Here is a 19,718-nt window from a genome sequence, read left to right as displayed (position 1 = left end):
ACAGTTGGGAATTTTATATTACAGTTTATTTTGTTTGCAATTGTTGGGCCAGTTTTTAAGTTGTAGTCCTTCACTGAAAAGGAATCTATAATTATTACAATGCATACATTCACTTCTTTAATATTAGATACTTACCTATCCAGTGTTACGTCATGTAATGAAGTTACCCAGTTAATTGCAGCCAACCCATCCCTCATAACTTCAGAGTTCCCTTTGTTTGAATTTGGGACTCTCATTTCAGATTGGACATATTCACTTTTTAACTCTAAAAAATTCCATCATGTTATAGTTACTTTTTTGTCCTAAATAATGTCTAACAACAAGATTATTAATTACCGCCTTCTGAAAACCAAATCTAGGATCGTGTGTTCCCGACAAACACAGAACGTTGGAGGAATTCAGCAGTCTGGCATCGGTGGTGAGAGAAATAGATACCATTTGAATCTAGTATGCAACTATTTGAGAACTGAAAGATTTCTTCTAACAACTGGTTAATTCTGTTTCTGTATCCACTGATGCTTCCAGACCTAGTTGGATTTCTCCAGCATTCTGTTTCAGATTTTGTTTCAGATTTCCAACATCCACAGTATTTCGTCTTTTATTACGAGCCGTTCCTTAGTTGGTTCTCATCATGTTGGTCCAAAAAATCATTGTGTGTGTCCCTGTAGATATCTCTAATTGCAATCATTGTCTTTCAAATAATTTATATAATAGTTCATTTGTCCACCTTTATTGCGAGTGTCCATGCATTTAGATTTAATACCTTGTAGATTTGCACTTTTTTTTTTAAAAACAGTAATCCTGTTTACTGTTAGTCCCTGTTTAGTCTTTCATTTTTGATTTTTATTTTTCTATCATTCATTTGCATCTTTGTTTCCCTCACTTTAGACTCCAGCTCAGATTCATAACCTGTGGCACTCTGGTTTAAGACCCCATGATAGCTGGGACTCTAATCCTCTGAGGGCGCAACGGCACCCCCCTCCCCTCCCTGAAGTTACCGCACTCCTGGAGGAGTTCCAAGTCATTTGTTATCCTCTTGCCTAGCCCCTGCTGCACTCAGCACATGGGTAGAAAAATGAAATGCCCATCAGAGCATGTCAACCTGACTTTCTGTGGTAGTCACTACACGTGAATGAAGCCCTGCATTCAAATGCCTTGGACATAGCAGAATTCGTGGCATGCATTGTATCCTCCACACCCCATGTAAAGTTGCGTGTTATCCCTGCAATCTGAGCCATACTTATTAATGCATTTAATACATCTCCAGAAGGCTTTTTGTGGTGATGACCAAAGGGTTGCCATCATTAGAACTGAGCAAGGGTCTTGCTCCTAACACTCATCTGTTCATCTTGGGTCTCCATGTCACATCATCCCTCAGTTGCTTGGATTTGACTGTACTGTGTTCCCAGACCTATACTGAATCATCCATTAAAGGAAAGTAACTGTGCTGGTGGAAATGGCCAATGAAGCAGGTGATGGTGTAATCTCAAGAGCAATGGTCTGTAATGTGGAGTCTTTGAACAGCTTTTCCTGTGGCCTGATCTTGCCTGGTGAGGACTAGAGATAATAAAGAATGTTGTTAAGAATCATTACAGTGAATCAAATCCATCCTGTATGCTCAATTGGTATCAGCAAAAGAGTGCCTCTACTTCCCTAGTAGATGCTCGTATTGGACTGGGGTGTACAAAGTTAAAAGTCAACAACACCAGATTATAATCCAACAGATTTAATTGTCATCAACCACCTGATGAAGGAGCAGTGCTCTGAAAGCTAGTGCGCTTCCAATTAAACCTGTTGGACTATAACCTGGTGTTGTGATTTTTAACTTTGTCTACCTCCCTACTTCTGGATATTCCAGTCACCTTGCCTGTTATTGGAGAAATCGGAATCTGATCAATGATCTCCTTTACATCACCTTGATTCCTCCTTATCTATCTCTTCTCCTGGCCATTGTGTCTTGTTTGTCCTGCATGATAAAGTATAGACTTAGTGACATATGAAGTGACACCAAACCTCACTGAATGCGTGCATCCTTATTTCTCAGACAGGCCTGTCAGGCCCACTTTGCATTCAGGTGCACACAAGGGACAATTCCACAAACTGCTTCAATTACCAAGTGATACTTATATTCCGCATTGCTGTCCATCCATGCATATGAATTCATGATGACCACGGGAGAGATTTCTGCTGAAGATGCAACACTGGCACTTATCTTGGTAGACTGGACCAGGTTGTTACCTGCACTGCATGTAAACTCTGCACATTACCACACAGTTGTTCACTTCCATCCAGACTACTTATCATGTTTGGTCAGACAACCATCTGACGTTGTTAACAGGAAGAGTTACCTGGCTTTGCCTAAAGGCCTGGAGGAGAACCTGCAGGAGGCATTGCTGAGCTGTGGGGCTGATTTTCTGCAAACCTTGGACATCAGCTCTGATCTGATGTTTCAATTAACTTTCTTCAAGCACGTTTCAGCACTGTGGTGTTCCAGCATTACCACACAGTCTCCCTGTTTGAACAGAGGCTCTTTAGACACGGCAGTAACATCACTGAACTAATAATAGAGGCCCAGGCTAATGAACTGTGGAGATGGGTTCAGATCTTTTTACAGAGAATTAAAGTGCAATAATAAATATCATGTTATCTCAACGATATTAACTATAACAATCAATTGTTGTAAAATTCTACCTGGTTCACTATTATCCTTTTGAGGAAGGAGATTGGCTATCTTTGCTTCATCTGACCTACATGTGACACAAGGCCCACAGTAATGTGGTTGATTCTTGATCATCTTCTAAATTGGCTGAGGAATCTTTGCATAAAGGCGATAAATAACAAATAATGGCTTTGCCAGTGATGTTTATATCTTGGTGATGCATTCATAGAACATAAAACATTACAGCGTAGTACAGGCCCCTTGGCCTTCAATGTTGCGCTGACCTGTCGAAATCAATCTAAAGCCAATCTAACCTATGCTATTCCATTTTCATCCATATGACTATCCAAAGACTATTTAAATGACCTTAAAGTTGGTGATTCTTCTACTGTTGCAGGCAGTGTGTTCCACGCCCCTACTACTGAGTAAAGAAACTACGTCTGACATCTGTCCTATATCTATCATCCCTCAATTTAAAGCTATGCCCCCTACTGCTAGCCATCACCATCTGAGGAAAAAGGCTCTCACTATCCACCCATCTAACCCTCTGATTAACTTGTATGTCTCAATAAAGTCACCTCCTTCTCTCCAACGAAAACAGCCTCAAGTCCTTCAGCCTTTCCTTCTCAGACCTTCCCTTCATGTAGGCGGCACAGTGGTTAGCACTGCTGCCTCACAGCGCCAGAGACCCGGGTTCAATTCCCGCCTCAGGCGACTGACTGTGTGGAGTTTGCACATTCTCCCTGTGTCTGTGTCCCACAGTCCAAAGATGTGAAGGTCAGGTGAATTGGCCATGCTAAAATTGCCCATAGTGTTAGGTAAGGGGTATAGGTGGGTTGCGCTTCGGCGGGGCGGTGTGGACTTGTTGGGCTGAAGGGCCTGTTTCCACACTGTAAGTAATCTAATCTAATCTAATCATACCAAGCAACATAGTGGTAAATCTCCTCTGCACCCTTTCCAATGCTTCCACATCCTTCATATAATGCCGCAACCAGAACTATATGCAATACTCCAAGTATATTTGCACCAGAAATTTGTACAGGTTCAACATGACCTCATGGCTCTGAAACTCCATCTGTCTACCAATGAAAGCTAACACAGTGTACGCCTCCCTAACAACCCTACCAACCTGTGTGGCAACTTTCAGGGATCTATGCACATGGACACAGCCATTTCTCTGTTCGTCCACATTACCAAGAATCTTACAATTAGCCCAGTACACTCTATTCCTGTTAGTCCTTCCAAAGTGAATCACCTCTCACTTTTCTATATTAAACTCCATTTGCCACTACTCAGCCCAGCTCTGCAACTTATCTTTGTCCCTCTGTAACCTACAACATCCTTCCAGCCTGTCCACAACTCCACTGACTTTAATGTCATGCATAAATTGACTAATCCATTCTTCTATGCCGTCATCCAGGTCATTTTGTAAAAATGACAAACAATAGTGGCCCCAAAACTGTGGCACACCACTAAATTCCAGGATGAACACTTCCCATCAACCACCCCCTCTGTCATCTTACAGCTAGCTAATTTCTGAACTGAACCACTATATTGCCCTCAATCCCATGCTTCCATGTTTTCTGCAATAGCTTATCATGGCGAACCTTATCAAACACTTTTTACTGTAATTCATATACCACATCAACTGCTTTACCCTCATCCACCTGTTTGGTCACCTTCTCAAAGAACTCTATAAGGTTTGTAAGGCACAACCTACCCTTCACACATTCCATGCAAAATACCGATACTTGCAATTTTAAATGTCAGAAATAGTGAGACAAGAAAATGTAGAAGTGGCATGTGGTTGCTTTTATGATGATGGGACAATCACGATTTTGACACAATCTTAGTCACAATGTGAAATAAACTGCAATTGTGATTTTATTTATTTTGCAATTGCTACTTAAGACTTCTAGAAGATTTCCTATTTGGAATTGATTACTTTGTTTTGTTCAAGGTATGACGATTATGATTATGGTGAAATCAATCAGTTATTAGAGCGAAGCCTGAAGGTTTATATTAAGACAGTGACCTGCTACCCTGAAAAAACCACAAAATGCATATATGATAGCTATTGGCACCAATTCAAACATTCTGAAAAGGTGAGTGCGTCTAACTTGAGAAATTATTTCTTGTTGAGCTCGATGGGTCTGTTGGAAATCTAACATACTTTTTAAATATTTAGCAAAAATGCAAAACAAATCTTACATTCCTCTTCTTATATAAATGTATTTGAGCAATAAATGTTGAACATTCTTTCCCTACCATTCTATTTTGTGGGCATTAACTCGAGTTGTCATTTTGTAGCACCAAGAGTCCATTTTTTTTTTTTCTCTCAGTAACCATTATTTAGTCTTTGAGTCTTGGTTGTAAGTATAATGTCCACTGATTTATGACAGTAGCATGGGCAATAATGAAAATCACCTGCTCTCATGGGTGAATGGTTAACCTACAAATTGTACTCTTCTTCAGTCTTTAAGTGTGGACTTCACTTTTTTGGTTCTATAACAAATGGTTTTGTTCAAGCTATAGCTGTAGTGAGTGATAAGTAAAATTTGCGCTGCATTCCATTCTTTTCTATCTACAATGCAACAGCTCTGTTCAGATGAATTTCCTGAAGCACTGCACTGTTGCTCTGACAGACTGAAACTAACAGTCTGGAGATCAAGCTCCATAGAATTTTTTTTCAGGATTGAAATCCATCGATATTCAGGTGTCACAATTTAGAAAGTAGCATGTTCTAATTGTATGTTTCTCTTTTTCACCTCCACTACGACCTCATGCTAATAAAATAGTATTATGAAGAAAAGTCCTACTGGAATCAAAACATTAACTCTGTTTCTCTTTCCCCAGATGCTGTCAGATCTAAGTTTCTTGAGCATTGAGTGTTTGTTTCAGGTTTCCAGAATTCACAGTATTTTGATTTTCAGCATGAGGCCTGAATAGCGACAAATATGTCATTTCTAGTTTCTTGTGGTCCTTGTAATTATGCCTAACTAGTCAATGTACCCTATAATGCTTGCTATCTTATAATTCAGTGCACTTTGTAAGATATGCCTCATCTTAAGGCTCAATGGTGTTTGTATTTTCACTGCTAATTAGATAGGATCAGCTAAGAGATGAGAATTGCTGAAGTGTGTCACCATTCCCCCACCTCAAAAATGATATTTTAATTTAAATTTGTAAGTTTCTTTTAGTTTATGATTTTTTTTGTAGTACCCTCAAGGGGCTGCTAATCTTTTTTTTTGTTCACTTAATTTGATTCATTTTCAATATTCGAAAGGAGCTCTGTACCCCCAACTTTGAGCGACCAGTGGATGGTGGAAGTGAGGATTGCAGATGCTGGAGAGTCAGTTGAAAAGTGTGACACTGGAAAAGCACAGCAGGTCAGGCAGCATCTGAGGAGAAGGAAAGTTGATGTTTCGGGATCATTCCTGATGAAGGGCTTATGCCTGAAATGTCAACTGTCATGCACCTTGAATGTTGTCTGATCTGCTGCACTTTTCCATTGCCACAGTTTTCGACTATACCAGTGGCTGCTGTCAAAACACAAAACACCCAGCACCTTTTTCATGGACAACAATCAGCTATCAAGGTTCTATGCTTCACAATTCCTGCCATTAGCCCCTCCAACTCTGGTCATTTGCTCCTTTTAAGGCACACTTTGTAGAGCCTTTGTATTTGCTTTAAGTTTATTGATCTGCATGAATAACACCCAAATGATGTTTATCTTCTTGTCTGATAACACTCTTGTGTAGCATCCTGGGTTGTTTTCCTATGTTGGATGCACAATATAAATACAAATTTGCTGTGGCTGTGAATTACACCTAGCCTTTTAATTGTCATTTTGCTCCTTAGTGTCTCGGATTGCATTTCATCTTAATCTACCACAAGTTCTTAAGTACATTATTTTACAAAATATTCCCTGGAACCTTGAGATTAGTCAGTTATTATCTATTGAGACAGAAATGGTTCTAACATAGCACTGTTCCTCAGATTCATCAGATATTTATGCATTGCATGTCATGTAGACAGTACATAACTTGAATTCCAGAATGGTCTGTTTTAGGCAAGCACCTTGTTTTTCAAACATGCTAAAAGGGGTAAGGTATTTGTTGCCCTGGTCTCACCACTTGTTATCTTCCCAGATTCCATGCTGTCTTCTCTCTGAAGCCTATGCTTTGTTCCCATCCTTGGCTAAACTCTGTTGCTTTGTCTTTCTTGGCACAGAATGGGGACATCTATTTCCAAATAAAACCTCCTAGGGTAAAGCTGGTTCAGCCACATTACTTTTTCACAGAAACTCTGCTGAACCAGCATATGAATGTGTTTATTTGTTATGGACCAGACCAAACCCCTTCAAACTATATGAAGAGGATAGCCTAGACCCAAATTATTTCTTATTTTAAAGGCAAGTGCCAGGAATTGTGGTCCAGTTGCATTTTAATTAGTCAAACTACAAATTTGAAGTAAAACACACCTTATTCATACACTATAGTTAAAATACAAACAGAAGAAAGAAGAAATTGGAATAACCTAACTTTTTGGTGAAAACGGCTCAGTGGTTAGCACTGCTGCCTCACAGTGCCAGTGGCCCAGGTTTGATTCCAGCCTTGGGTCTGTGTGGAGTTTGCACATCCTCCCCGTGGCTGCATGGGTTTCCTCCCACAGTCCAAAGATGTGCAAGTTAGGTGAATAGGCCATGCTAAATTGCCCATAGTGTTAGGTGTATTAGTCGGGGTGAATGTAGGGGCATGGATTTGGGTGGGTTGCTCTTAGTAGGGTCAGTATGGACTACTTGGGCCAAAGGGCCTGTTTCCACACTGTAGGGAATCGAATCTAAACATTAACTGTTCTAATATAGTGATCCTCCATCAACACACTTTTGGCAAAGGCCAACTGAGTGAGTAATACAGATTGTCTCATACAATTCTAGCAACAGGAAGAGAACTCCCAGTTTTTATCTGCAACTGAGGAAAAACAACTTCCACATCCAGTTTCAAGATCTCAGCAACTGCTACTAAAAATCTAAAACTAAAAACCTCGGTTCTGCAGAAGCTTAGCTCCACCTATTCAGGCTGCTTCTATTGTTCCAACTTTTTAGATTTAAAAAAACTTCACATTTCACCTCTGTCTTAAAACCGCTCTTCACAAAACGAGGACAAAATACATCTCTGAAAGCCACAATATCGTCACAGTGGCTTGGCATTTTTCTATTTTAACCTGACTACTTTCTTGAATAAGAATAAATGAAAACAGATCTTAAGTAATTTAATTGTTACTTCTGAAGTTAATTAAAACACACTACCTCATTCTAATCCAGCTAGAAATTCATGTGGATTTACAAATTAACTCCTGTCATACCCAAATTGCACACTAATTGTTTGGAGAACTTGCTCCTAATTTTTTCTTAAGTGTGCCAAAACATCAATTCAGATACGCTTTAAACTAGTTGAGAATATGTTAGGAACCTTGACATCAAAAAATCCTTCAGTAACTCTATGAATTTGAGACAAAAGGTAAGGCTTTTTGAAAAATAATTAACATTTTATACTAGAATCTCTAACAATAAGAGAAACCACTGTGAAATGCTGAAATTCTCCAGAACTAATTAGTGTACCATTTTTATTTTGTTAACTATTTACAATGTATAAATTATTTCTACATTTTGGAAGTGCAATTTATTTTTAAAACAATAACTTTACCAGGTGCTTGCTTCTTGTATTTTTCCATCAGATATTTTTCCAATTTTAAACTGATGAAACAATTTGAGGCTGCTCATAATTTGTGCTTCCACTGCTGCATGTAGTTGTTCCATGTTTTCTGATTACTCTGTTCAAAGATATTATTATACACTTTTGGAGCAGATGGGACTTGAACCTGACCCTCCTGGGTCAGGTGTGGTGATGCTACCACTCTGCCACAAGAGCTCCGTACAATTGTTTGATCCTGACTATTAGAGCAGCTGTTGTCGATATGAATACTGAGGCACGAATAAGTAGAATGGATGGCTTTGAGATATGTAGAGAAGAGGTGTTGGAAATTCTGGCAAGGGTGAAAATAGATAAGTCCCCTGGGCCTGATGGCATTTATCCTAGGATTCTCCGGGAAGCAAGGGAGGAGATTGCAGAGCCATTGGCCTTGATTTTTGTGTCCTCTTTGTCTACAGGAGTAGTGCCAGAGGACTGGAGGCTAGCAAACGTGGTTCCCTTGTTCAAGAAGGGGAGTAGGGATAATGCCAGAGGACTGGAGGCTAGCAAACGTGGTTCCCTTGTTCAAGAAGGGGAGTAGGGATAATCCTAGTAACTATAGGCCAGTGAGTCTCACTTCTGTTGTGGGCAAAGTCTTAGAGAGAATTGTAAGGGATAGGATTTATGCACATCTGGATAAGAATAATGTGATCAAGGATAGTCAGCATGGTTTTGTGAAGAGCAGGTCGTGCCTCACAAACCTTATTGAATTCTTTGAGAAGGTGACTAAGGAGGTAGATGAGGGGAAAGCGGTAGATGTGGTATATATGGATTTTAGTAAGGCGTTTGATAAGGTCCCCCATGATAGGCTACTACAGAAAATACAGAGATATGGCATTGAGGGTGAGTTGGAGGTTTGGATTAGGAATTGGCTGGCTGGAAGAAGACAGAGGGTAGTAGTTGATGGCAAAGGTTCATCTTGGAGTGCCGTCACTAGCGGTGTTCCGCAAGGATCTGTTTTGGGGCCATTGCTGTTTGTCATTTTTAGAAATGACCTGGAGGAGGGGCTAGAAGGTTGGGTGAGCAAGTTTGCGGATGATACGAAAGTAGGAGGAGTTGTAGACAGTGAGGAAGGATGTGGCAGGTTACAGCGGGATATAGAGAAGCTGCAGAGCTGGGCAGAAAGGTAGCAAATGGAGTTCAATGTACCTAAGCGTGAGGTGATTCACTTTGGTAAGAGTAACAAAAAGATGGGGTACTGGGCTAATGGTCGGATACTTGGTAGTGTGGAAGAGCAGAGGGATCTTTGTGTCCATGTACACAGATCTCTGAAAGTTGCCACCCAGGTAAATAGTGCAGTGAAGAAGGCATATGGCGTACTGGCTTTTATTGGTAGAGGAATTGAGTTCCGGAGTCCTGAGGTCATGTTGCAGTTGTATAAGACTCTGGTGCGGCCGCATCTGGAATATTGTGTGCAGTTTTGGTCGCCATACTATAGGAAGGATGTGGAGGCACTGGAACGGGTGCAGAGGAAGTTTACCAGGATGTTGCCTGGTATGGTAGGAAGATCCTATGAGGAAAGGCTGAGGCACTTGGGGTTGTTTTCATTGGAGAAAAGAAGGTTTAGGGGTGACTTGATAGAGGTGTACAAGATGATTAGGGGGTTAGATAGGGTTGACAGTGAGAACCTTTTTCCACGTATGGAGTCAGCTATTACAAGGGGGCATAGCTTTAAATTAAGGGGGGGTAGATATAGGACTGATGTTAGGGGTAGGTTCTTCACTCAGCGAGTCGTAAGTTCATGGAATGCCCTGCCAGTAGCAGTGGTGGACGCTCCCTCGTTATGGGTATTTAAGCGGGCATTGGATAGGTATATGGAGGATAGTGGGTTAGTGTAGGTTAGGTGGGCTTTGATCGGCGCAACATCGAGGGCCAAAGGGCCTGTACTGTGCTGTATTCTTCTATGTTCTATGTGTATTTGATGTGGTGGTTCATCTGCTCTAATCCAATTAAATGTTAACATTACAACCATTAGAGCAAGATTCAATGGATTACCAAATGTCCCAGTTGTCTCCAAGTACACATGAAATAATTCATTAGTTGTGAAGTGCAGCCATATTGTGGCTTCGACCCTCAACCTTCCAATTTGAGCAGGTGTACCAACTAAAAGAGGGCTGCCTCTAGACCAGAAAGTTGATTTACAAATGAAAAGTTCCACCTGCCCCAGTGGCTCGTAATAACATCCATGAATAGATTGATTTAACATGTGTTCATGGAATGTGGTGCAGTGGTAGTGCCCCTACCTCTGAGACATGGTACCTGTGTTCATGTCATAAATGTATGTCGTAATCTGTCTGAATAACACTATTAAGATGTACATGATCAACTGAACCAAGCTGACTCTTGTACTATTGTGATTGCTGAAGTATGATGATTTCTAGTTCAACATCATCTTCAGCATTTTATCCCATGATCACTGAAGTATTTAGTACTGAACTGGTGCATCTTGAATTTGCATAATCTCCAAAGACAGTGTTCTGTTATGACTTAGATTTATGACAGCATATCCTGTATTTTGAGATTTGAAATTTACTTTATAACACAACTGGAGGTTTCTCTATATATCACATGTACCATACAGCATCCTTTGAAGACAAGAGGCGGTGCAGTCTGCCTCCTAATCAGCACCATCTGGTGCAGGGACATAGGGACCCTGGTGAGTTACTGCTCCCTGGACCTAGAATATCTAACAGTGAAATGCCATGTGAGTTTACCTCTGCTATCCTGACAGCAGTCTACATGGCTCCTAATGTGGAAGTGCTCTTGAGGAGATGGTGTACTCGAGATAGGTAAAGCTTTGTAGCATTCTGTCACAAACAGAGACTTCAATTAAGCCAACCTCGAGGGTGCTACCAAAATATCATCAATCTATCTCCACTCTCACCAGGGGGCTGAACATCATTTGGGGAATGGGTCTCTGTGGGTTGCGCTTTGGTGGGTCGGTGTGGACTTGTTGGGCTGAAGGGCTGTTTCTACACTCTCTAAGTAATCTAATCTAGTCTAATCATTTAACCATTGCTACACAACCATCAAAGATGCCCACCACTCCATATCCAGTCCACATTTTGGAAATTCAGATCGCACGACTTTGTTCTTTCTCACAGCTTACAAGCAGAAGTTGAAATGTGAGGACCCATTATAGAAAGTAGTACAGTGCTGGTCTGAGGCTTCTGCAGAACTGCTTGAATTGGTGGACTGATCCATATTCCAGAATATAACTTCCAAACGAGGTGAGTATGTCCACTGTCACGGACTTCCTTAGCAAGCGTGTAGAGGACTGTATGCCAAAGAACTCGACCTGTATGTTCCACACTAGAAACTGTGGTTGAACCGGGAAATCTATTGACAACTGAAGACCAGGTATGCAGTGTTCAAGTCAGATGACCATAACCTTTACAGGAAATTCAGATACGACCTTCATAAGGCCATTAGAGATGCCAAGAGGCAAAGGATTTTATCTGTGATTGTACTATTTTTACTTTGAGAAAATTTCTGTTCCTTTGGAACTTAGATGGAAATTATAAATGAAATATACTATTAAACATCAGTTGAGTACAAATATCACTTAAGCACCTTTTACCATGGAGCTCAGCTGAAGAATAAGATGAGCAGCAGCAGTATGGATTTAGTTTGAGACCCAAACTAACCATTTGGACAGATGCTGTCTGTGGTGAGGCCTAAATGATATATGGACTACAAAGTGAAGCAGAACAGAATAGTGGACAAAAATAAATCCCGCCCCTGCCCATTCCTCTCATGCACTCAATACATTCTATTCTTGGTTTGAATAGAAGGTCAGTGAAACCATCTCATCTACCCTGACAGCCTCAGATGCACCTGTCACTTGCAGACATCAGATTGACCTTCTTGAGATTGAACCTATGGAAAGTGACTGGCATGCATTCAGATTCTGTGTGGATCAGCTGCGGGAGTATTTGCTGACATCTTTAACATCTTTGCTACAACCAGAGGTCGCCAAGCTACTTCAACAAAACCACCATTCAGTACCAAAGAAAGCACATGCCTCATTGACCACCACCCAGTGGCTCTGACCTCCATAATTATGAACTACTTTAAGAGGTTAGTCATGGCTCATACCAACTCCCACCTCCCAGTGTGCCTTGATCCCTTACAACTTGCTTACTGCTGGAACAGGTCCATGGCAGATGCTATTTTCTTTGCCCTCATTCCCTCATTCTCTGGAATGTCTGGATATTAAGGATACCTACGTCAGGCTTCTAATTATTGAATACAGCTCTGCCTTCAACACTATAATCCCAAACAAACTAATTTCTAAACTCAAAGACATAAGTCTCTGCTCCATCCTTTGCAACTTGATCCTTGACTTCCTGAGCTGGATATTAAGCAATTACAAGACTGAATATAGTAAAGAGTACATGATGGTGTGGTGTAAAGATAACAACCTCTACCTCAACGTCAGCAAAACTGAAGAGCTGGTTGATTTCAGGAAGCGATGAGGATGGCCTGACCCTATCTACATCAATGAACCTGACGTGAAAAGGGTCAAGTTCCTAAGAGTAACTATCAGCAATCTGTCCTGGACCACACATGTTGATGTGAAGGTCAGGAGGCTAAGGAAATTTGACATTATAAAGTTGAAGGCATGTACTGTACCTTTTTGAGAGTGAAAGCTGTTTTACATAGAACTTGCAGGCAACTGTCGTGCGATTAACTAGCTATCTGTATGTACTAGAAAATTCAAAATATAACATTTGGTTGTAAACTAGATACCTTCGTTGTTTTGACCACCATTCAAATCTAACCAATCGCTTTAAAATATGCCTCCGATACTAAAACCCAATCAAGTTTGGTTGTCAAAAACAATAAATTCAATGAGGCAATCCAATGTTTTGGGGGTATAAAGAAGCAGGCATTTTGAGAGTTAGCCAAAGAGAGAGAGAGAGAGAGAGAGAGAGACTGCCATTCAAAACATACACTATCAAAGGTACATTTTTCATATGAAGCAAAAGACCAATGATGCCCAGGGAGATCTATAACCAGAGGAAGGAATCACCGAAGATGATTGCTGCTGTCTGATTTTGAAAATTAAACTGATGTAATTTTAATAGGGGTGTGTATATTTTAGAGAGTTTAAGGTAGAAAGAGAAAGAAGGCTTATAGTTATAAATGTAATTGTTTAATGTGCAATTTTAGATTTAAAGAATAAATTGATATTTTTCGTTAAATAGTGGAATTTGGGAGTTCTGTCACTCCTACTTCAACAGATTACGAGTGAGGTGAGCTTTTCTGGGTGTTTGATTTAATTAGCAGAGAGGTTCACTGCTGGGTATCACCAAATTTTATAGATACACCATAGTAAGAATTCTATCTAGATGCTTCACAGCTTGGCACAGCCCCTGGTCTGCCCAGGACCATAAGAAACTGCAGACAATTGTGAACATAGCCCAGACCATCACACAGGCCAACCTGTCTTTCATTGACTCCATCTACACTTCTCGCTGCCTCAGAAAGATAGCCATCATCATCAAAGACACTTGCCATCCAGTTATAATCTCTTTCAACCCTTTGTCAGGCAGAAGATGCAAAAACTTAAATGCATGTACGAACTGGTCCAAGGACAGCTGTTATTAGACTTCTGAACGGATGTCCTTAAATTTCAAATCATGCTTTTGTGTACCTCCTTTGCAGCCAAACTTTGTATTCCTCACCTGTTCTAGCACCCTGTGACCTTTGTATGGTATGATTTGCCTTTACTGCACACAAAATACAAGGAGGACGGGTTGCACCTAAATTGGAAGGGGACTAATATACTGGCAGGGAAATTTGCTCGAGTTGCTCAGGAGAACTTAAACTAGTAAGGTGGGACGTGGGACCCAGGGAGATAGTGAGGAAAGAGATCAATCTGAAACTCGCACAGTTGAGAACAGAAGCGAGTCAAACAGTCAGGGCAAGCAGGGATAAGGTAGGACTAATAAATTAAACTGCACTTATTTCAATGTAAGGGGCCTAACAGGGAATGCAGATGAACTCGGCATGGTTAGGAACATGGGACTGGGATATCAGAGCAATTACAGAAGCATGGCTCAAGGATGGGCAGGACTGGCAGCTTAATGTTTCCGGATACAAATGTTACAGGAAGGCTAGAAAGGGAGGCAAGAGAGGAGGGGAAGTGGGATTTTTGATAAGGGATAGCATTACAGCTGTGCTGAGGGAGGATATCCCCGGAAATACATCCAGGAAAGTTATTTGGGTGGAACTGAGAAATACGAAAGGGATTTATTATTGGGATTGTATTATAGACCCCCTAATAGTCAGAGGGAAATTGAGATACAAACTTGTAAAGAGATCTCGGCTATCTGTAAGAATAATAGGGCGGTTATGGTAGAGGATTTTAACTTTCCAAAAATAGACTGGCACTGCCATAGTGTTAAGGGTTTAGTTTGAGAGGAATTTGTTAAGTGTGTACAAGACAATTTTCTGATTCAGTATGTGGATGTACCTACTAGAGAAGGTGCAAAACCTGACCTACTCTTGGCAAATAAGGCAGGGCAGGTGACTGAGCTGTCAGTGGGGGAGCACTTTGGGGCCAGTGACCATAATTCTATTAGATTTAAAATAATGATGGAAAAGGATAGACCAGATCTAATAGTTGAAGTTCTGAATTGGAAAGAGTTCAGAGGAAACTTACAAGGATGTTGCCTGGTTATGGAGGGAAGGTCTTACGAAGAAAGGCTGAGGCATTTGAGGCTGTATTTGTTGGACAGAAGGAGGTTGAAAGGTGACTTAATTGAGACATAAGATAATCAAAAGGTTCAATAGGGTGGACAGTGAGAGCCTTTTTCCATTATGTTAATGGCTAGCACAAGGGGCATAGCTTTAAATTGAAAGGTGATAAATATAGAACAGGTGTCAGAGGTTTGACACCTGAGTAATAGGGGTGTAGTAAACCCTGCTTGCAACAGCAGTAGACTCACCAACTTTAAGGGCATTTAAAAGGTCACTAGACAGACATTATGATAGAAATGGAATAGTGTAGGTCAGATGGGCTTTGAATTGGTTTCACAGGTCAGCCTAACATTGAGGGCCAAAGGGTCTGTATTGCCCTGTAATGTTCTATGTTCTATATGGCAATTAAAAAAAATCAAATCGAATCAAAATTTGCTTAATCCAAACATCTGTTTTAAAAATAAATTGTTCAGAAATGGTGTAATATATAATTGAATGCAGGTTATATCTTAGTTTTTAAACTTGATCTTGATTTTAGCTTTAGATCTGTGTAGCTTTGTTAGTTTCAAGTTAAAAGCTGTAAATGGTTTCCTTTCCATTGAACTTATTGATATTAATTTGTACTTAATTAGCTGCCTAATTTATCATGACGCACAGATATTCAAGATACCTTTTCACTAGTAAATTTGTGTTGAAGATTTGAATTGTGCTGACAAAACAATTTACCTTTTAATGTTTTTCCTTTTTTACTTCTGCCTTTCCAAATACATATTTTAAATGAAAAGCAACGACTGATTAGGGATAGTCAACATGGCATCGCGAATGGGAAATAGTGTTTCACTAAATTGATTGATTGAGTTTTTTGAAGAAGTGAGAAAGAAGTTTGAAGACATTGTCTCTATGCAGTTCAGTAAGGCGTTTGACAAGGCTCTGCATGATAGACTGGTTAGCAAGGTTAGATCACGTGGAAAACAGGGAGAACTAGCCATTTGGATACAAGGTTAAGTCTTACCTTCAAGCCAGAACGTGATGGTAAAGGATTGTTTCTCAGCCTGCAAGCCTGTCACCAACAGTGTGCCACAATGGATCAGTGCTGGTTCTACTGACTTTTGTTATCTATATAAATAATTTGGATGTGAATATAGGAGCTATGGTTTGTAACTTTGCAGATGACACCAAAATAGGTGATGTAGTGGACAGCAAAGAAGGTTGCCTCCAAATACAATGGGTCTTGATCAGGTGGGCAAATGGGCTGAGGCGTGACAGATGGAATTTAATTTAGATAAATGAGGTGCTGTGTTTTGGTAGAGTAAATCAGGGCAAGACTTGTACACTTAACTGTAAGGTCCTGGGCAGCATTGTTGCACAAAGAAGCCTTGAGTGCTGGTTCATAGTTCCTTGAAAGTGGAGTTGCAGGTAGACAGGGTAGCAAAAATGAGATTTGGTACGCTTGCCTTTATTGGTCAGTGCATTAAGTGTAGGAGTTGAGGTCATGTTGCAACTCTATATAACATTAGTTTGGCCAGGATTGGACAGTTTGAACTGTAAGGAGGGGCTGAATAGGCTGGAGCTATTTCCCCTGTAGCATCAGGAGTTTTATAGAACTCACAACATCATGAGGGGCATGGATAGGGGTGAATAGTCAAGATATTTTTGCCAGGGTGGAGAGTCCAAAACTAGAGGGCATATGTTTAAGGTGAGAGGGAAAAGATTTTAAAAGGGATCTGAGGGGCATCCTCTTCACGCAATACATACATGCACCATCCTAATGAGCTGACAGAAGAAGTGGTGAAGGCTGGTACAATTACAAATTTAAAAGATGGGGATATGAAACAGAAAGGTGTAGATCAATGTGGGCCAAATTTTGGCAAATGGGACTGAATTGATTTAGATTATTTGGTTGGCATGGATGAGTTGGACCAAAGGGTTCGTTTCCATGCTGTAAATCTGTGACTCTGAATCCTCATTTTGGAAGAGTGAATGGATTTTTAAATTTGGATATGCAAGTAAACTTTCACTTTGGAGAAAGTGAGGACTGCAGATGATGGAGATCAGAGTCGAAAAGTGTGAGCATCAAAGCCCAGCAGGCAGGCAGTTTAGGAGCAGGAGAATCGAAGTTTCAGGCAGAACTCCTTCATATTTTTGAAAGAAATGTTTTACATTGGGTCTTCCCAATGGAACATAATTAAGATCACCAACTTCAAATGGAGCACAGAAGGTAACATTCAGCTCATGTTTGTGCCAGCTGAATAAACTAGTCAGCCATTTTAATCCCACTTTCCAACTTTACTTGGTCAGTAACCTTGCAGCTTAGTGTTTCTGGTTCAGATCCAGATTCCTTTCAAGTGTTGATGGTTTCCACCTTAACCACCAAACTGGACAACAAGTTCCATGTGCTTACCATTGTCTGGGTGCAAGTGTTTCTCCTCATGGTCCCTGCAGTCACCTTAAATCTGTGTCTCTGGCAATTGTCCTCTCCAGTAGGGGAGACACTCTATCCAAGCTCCACTTTATTTAGTACATCTCAAGTAAGTGGCCCCTCAGCCTCTACTATTCTAAGGAAAACCACCCTAACTTATCCAATCTTTGCTAATGCAGTGACTTTCAAGTATTGACAACATTTTTAAAAATCTATCAAAACTTCTTATTCCTCTATTCTCCTTTTCTTTCAGATCCATGTTAATTTGCTATTGATGGAAGCACGTATGCAAGCAGAACTTCTTTATGCCCTGCGTGCTATAACTCAGTACATGACATGAAATTCAGGGAAGATATTTTCTCCAGGAATTTTGCTTGCTGACTAATGAAGATGTGAAAGAATGCTGATTCTGAATTGTATCAGGATTGTGATGATGAACATGTTCTAGAAGCTTGTCCTGAATTTTTGCTATTATGTGCAGTTAATACTGTAGAATGATGAAAATGTTCCTAGGATTAACACTGAAAAAACTAATGTCACAACTAATAACTCACCGATTCACATAACCTAGTTAATATATTTGCCTGTGCTATTCTCATTTGCAATCAGTTGTAATGTGAAGTGGTTTGTGAAATATGGGGTGAAAGACAACCTTAATGATTTGAAAAATGTGAATTGAATCATAAAATTTCTAGATGTATTGTTGCTTTTAAAACTAGCATGGGCAGTTTACCTTTCTGAGTTGTTTCCGCATTTGCATTACAGTTGAATTGTATTTGCACATGTACCTTCATAAAGTAAGCTAGAGTATTTCAGTAAGCCAAAAATGTAAGAACTGGACCCACTATAGACAGATAAATAAGCAATTTAAAATGTGATTTGGAGGCGCTGGTGTTGGACTAGGGTGTACAAAGTTAGAAATTACATAACATTTACACACACCTCATTTACTGCATCCGCTGCACCCGATGTGGCCGCCTCTACATTGGGGAGACAGGCCGCCTACTTGCGGAACGTTTCAGAACACCTCTGGGACACCCGCACCAACCAACTCGACCACTGAACACTTTAACTCCCCCTCCCACTCCACCAAGGACATGCAGGTCCTTGGCTTCCTCCATCGCCAGACCATGGCAACACGACGTCTGGAGGAAGATCACCTCATCTTCTGCCTAGGAACCCTCCAACCACAAGGGATGAATGCAGATTTCTCCAGCTTCCTCATTTCCCCTCTCCCCTTCCCCTCTTAGCCCCAACTCTTGAACCCCCTCTCCAGCCTATCACCCTCACCTTAACCTCCTTCCACCTATTGCATTCCCAACATCCCTCCCCCAAGTCCCTCCTCCCTACCTTTTATCTTGGCCTGCTTGGCACACCCTTCTCATTCCTGAAGAAGGGCTTATGCCCAAAACGTCGGTTCCCCTGCTCCTTGGATGCTGCCTGACCTGCTGCGCTTTTCCAGCAACACATTTTTCAGCTCTGATCTCCAGCATCTGCAGTCTCACTTTCTCCTAGAAATCACATAACACCAAGTTTTAATCCAACAGATTTATTTAGAAACACTAGCTTTCAGAGTGCTGCTCCTTCATCAGGTGGTTTTGGAGAATAAGATTGTAAGACACAGAATTTATAGCAAATGTTTACACTGATGTAGCTGAAATTATACATTGAAAAAGACCTGGATTGTTTAAGTCTCTCATCGTTTATGATGACCATGTTGGTTTCAGTTCTTTCATATGTAAATTGCAAAACGTTTTTTTTTAGGAAGTTACATTCTCAAGTGAACTTTAACAACTAGTGTCATGTCGGCCCAGATATTATACTGAAGGTGTTAGCTTCCCTGTGTGGGTATGTCTGTGCCATAATGGTCAGGTGATTCTGGACGTGTGGGTGTGTGGGGGGGGGGGGGAGGTGGCGGGGAGAGAGTGGGGGAAGAGGATGGTTCCAGTGTCTGAGAGGTTGTATGTGTGAGAGTGTAAAGGGGTTTAAGTCTGAGAGAGGGTGTGCGGGAGTGTAAGTGTGAGTGAGAGGGCGTCTGTCTGTATATAGTGCAATGGAGTTACCTGTCATGTGATATGAACCCAAGGTCCCAGTTGAGGCCATCCCCATGGTTACCAAACTTGGCTATATCAGCCTATGCTCAGCCACTTTTCACTGTTGACTATCCCGAAGTCAACCT

General features: G+C 40.8%; 1 protein-coding gene across 5 annotated transcripts in view; it reads left to right on the top strand.

The window, feature by feature from the left end:
• The window catches only part of LOC140481518 (sestrin-3-like), a 178,454-nt gene extending 159,372 nt beyond the window's left edge, over positions 1-19,082 (top strand). For all 5 annotated transcript variants that reach the window (XM_072577843.1, XM_072577841.1, XM_072577842.1 and 2 more), the window contains 2 exons: positions 4,620-4,764; positions 17,793-19,082. In XM_072577843.1, the coding sequence (XP_072433944.1) occupies positions 4,620-4,764; positions 17,793-17,879 (232 nt within the window). In that variant the 3' untranslated portion in view covers positions 17,880-19,082. The remainder of the gene's footprint in view (positions 1-4,619; positions 4,765-17,792) is intronic.
• The last annotated feature ends 636 nt before the right edge of the window (positions 19,083-19,718 follow it).

Source organism: Chiloscyllium punctatum, chromosome 9 (assembly GCF_047496795.1).
Source record: "Chiloscyllium punctatum isolate Juve2018m chromosome 9, sChiPun1.3, whole genome shotgun sequence".
Taxonomy (NCBI): Eukaryota; Metazoa; Chordata; class Chondrichthyes; order Orectolobiformes; family Hemiscylliidae; genus Chiloscyllium; species Chiloscyllium punctatum.
Note: the sequence above shows the minus strand (reverse complement) of the source record. Positions and strands in the feature narration are given on the sequence as shown.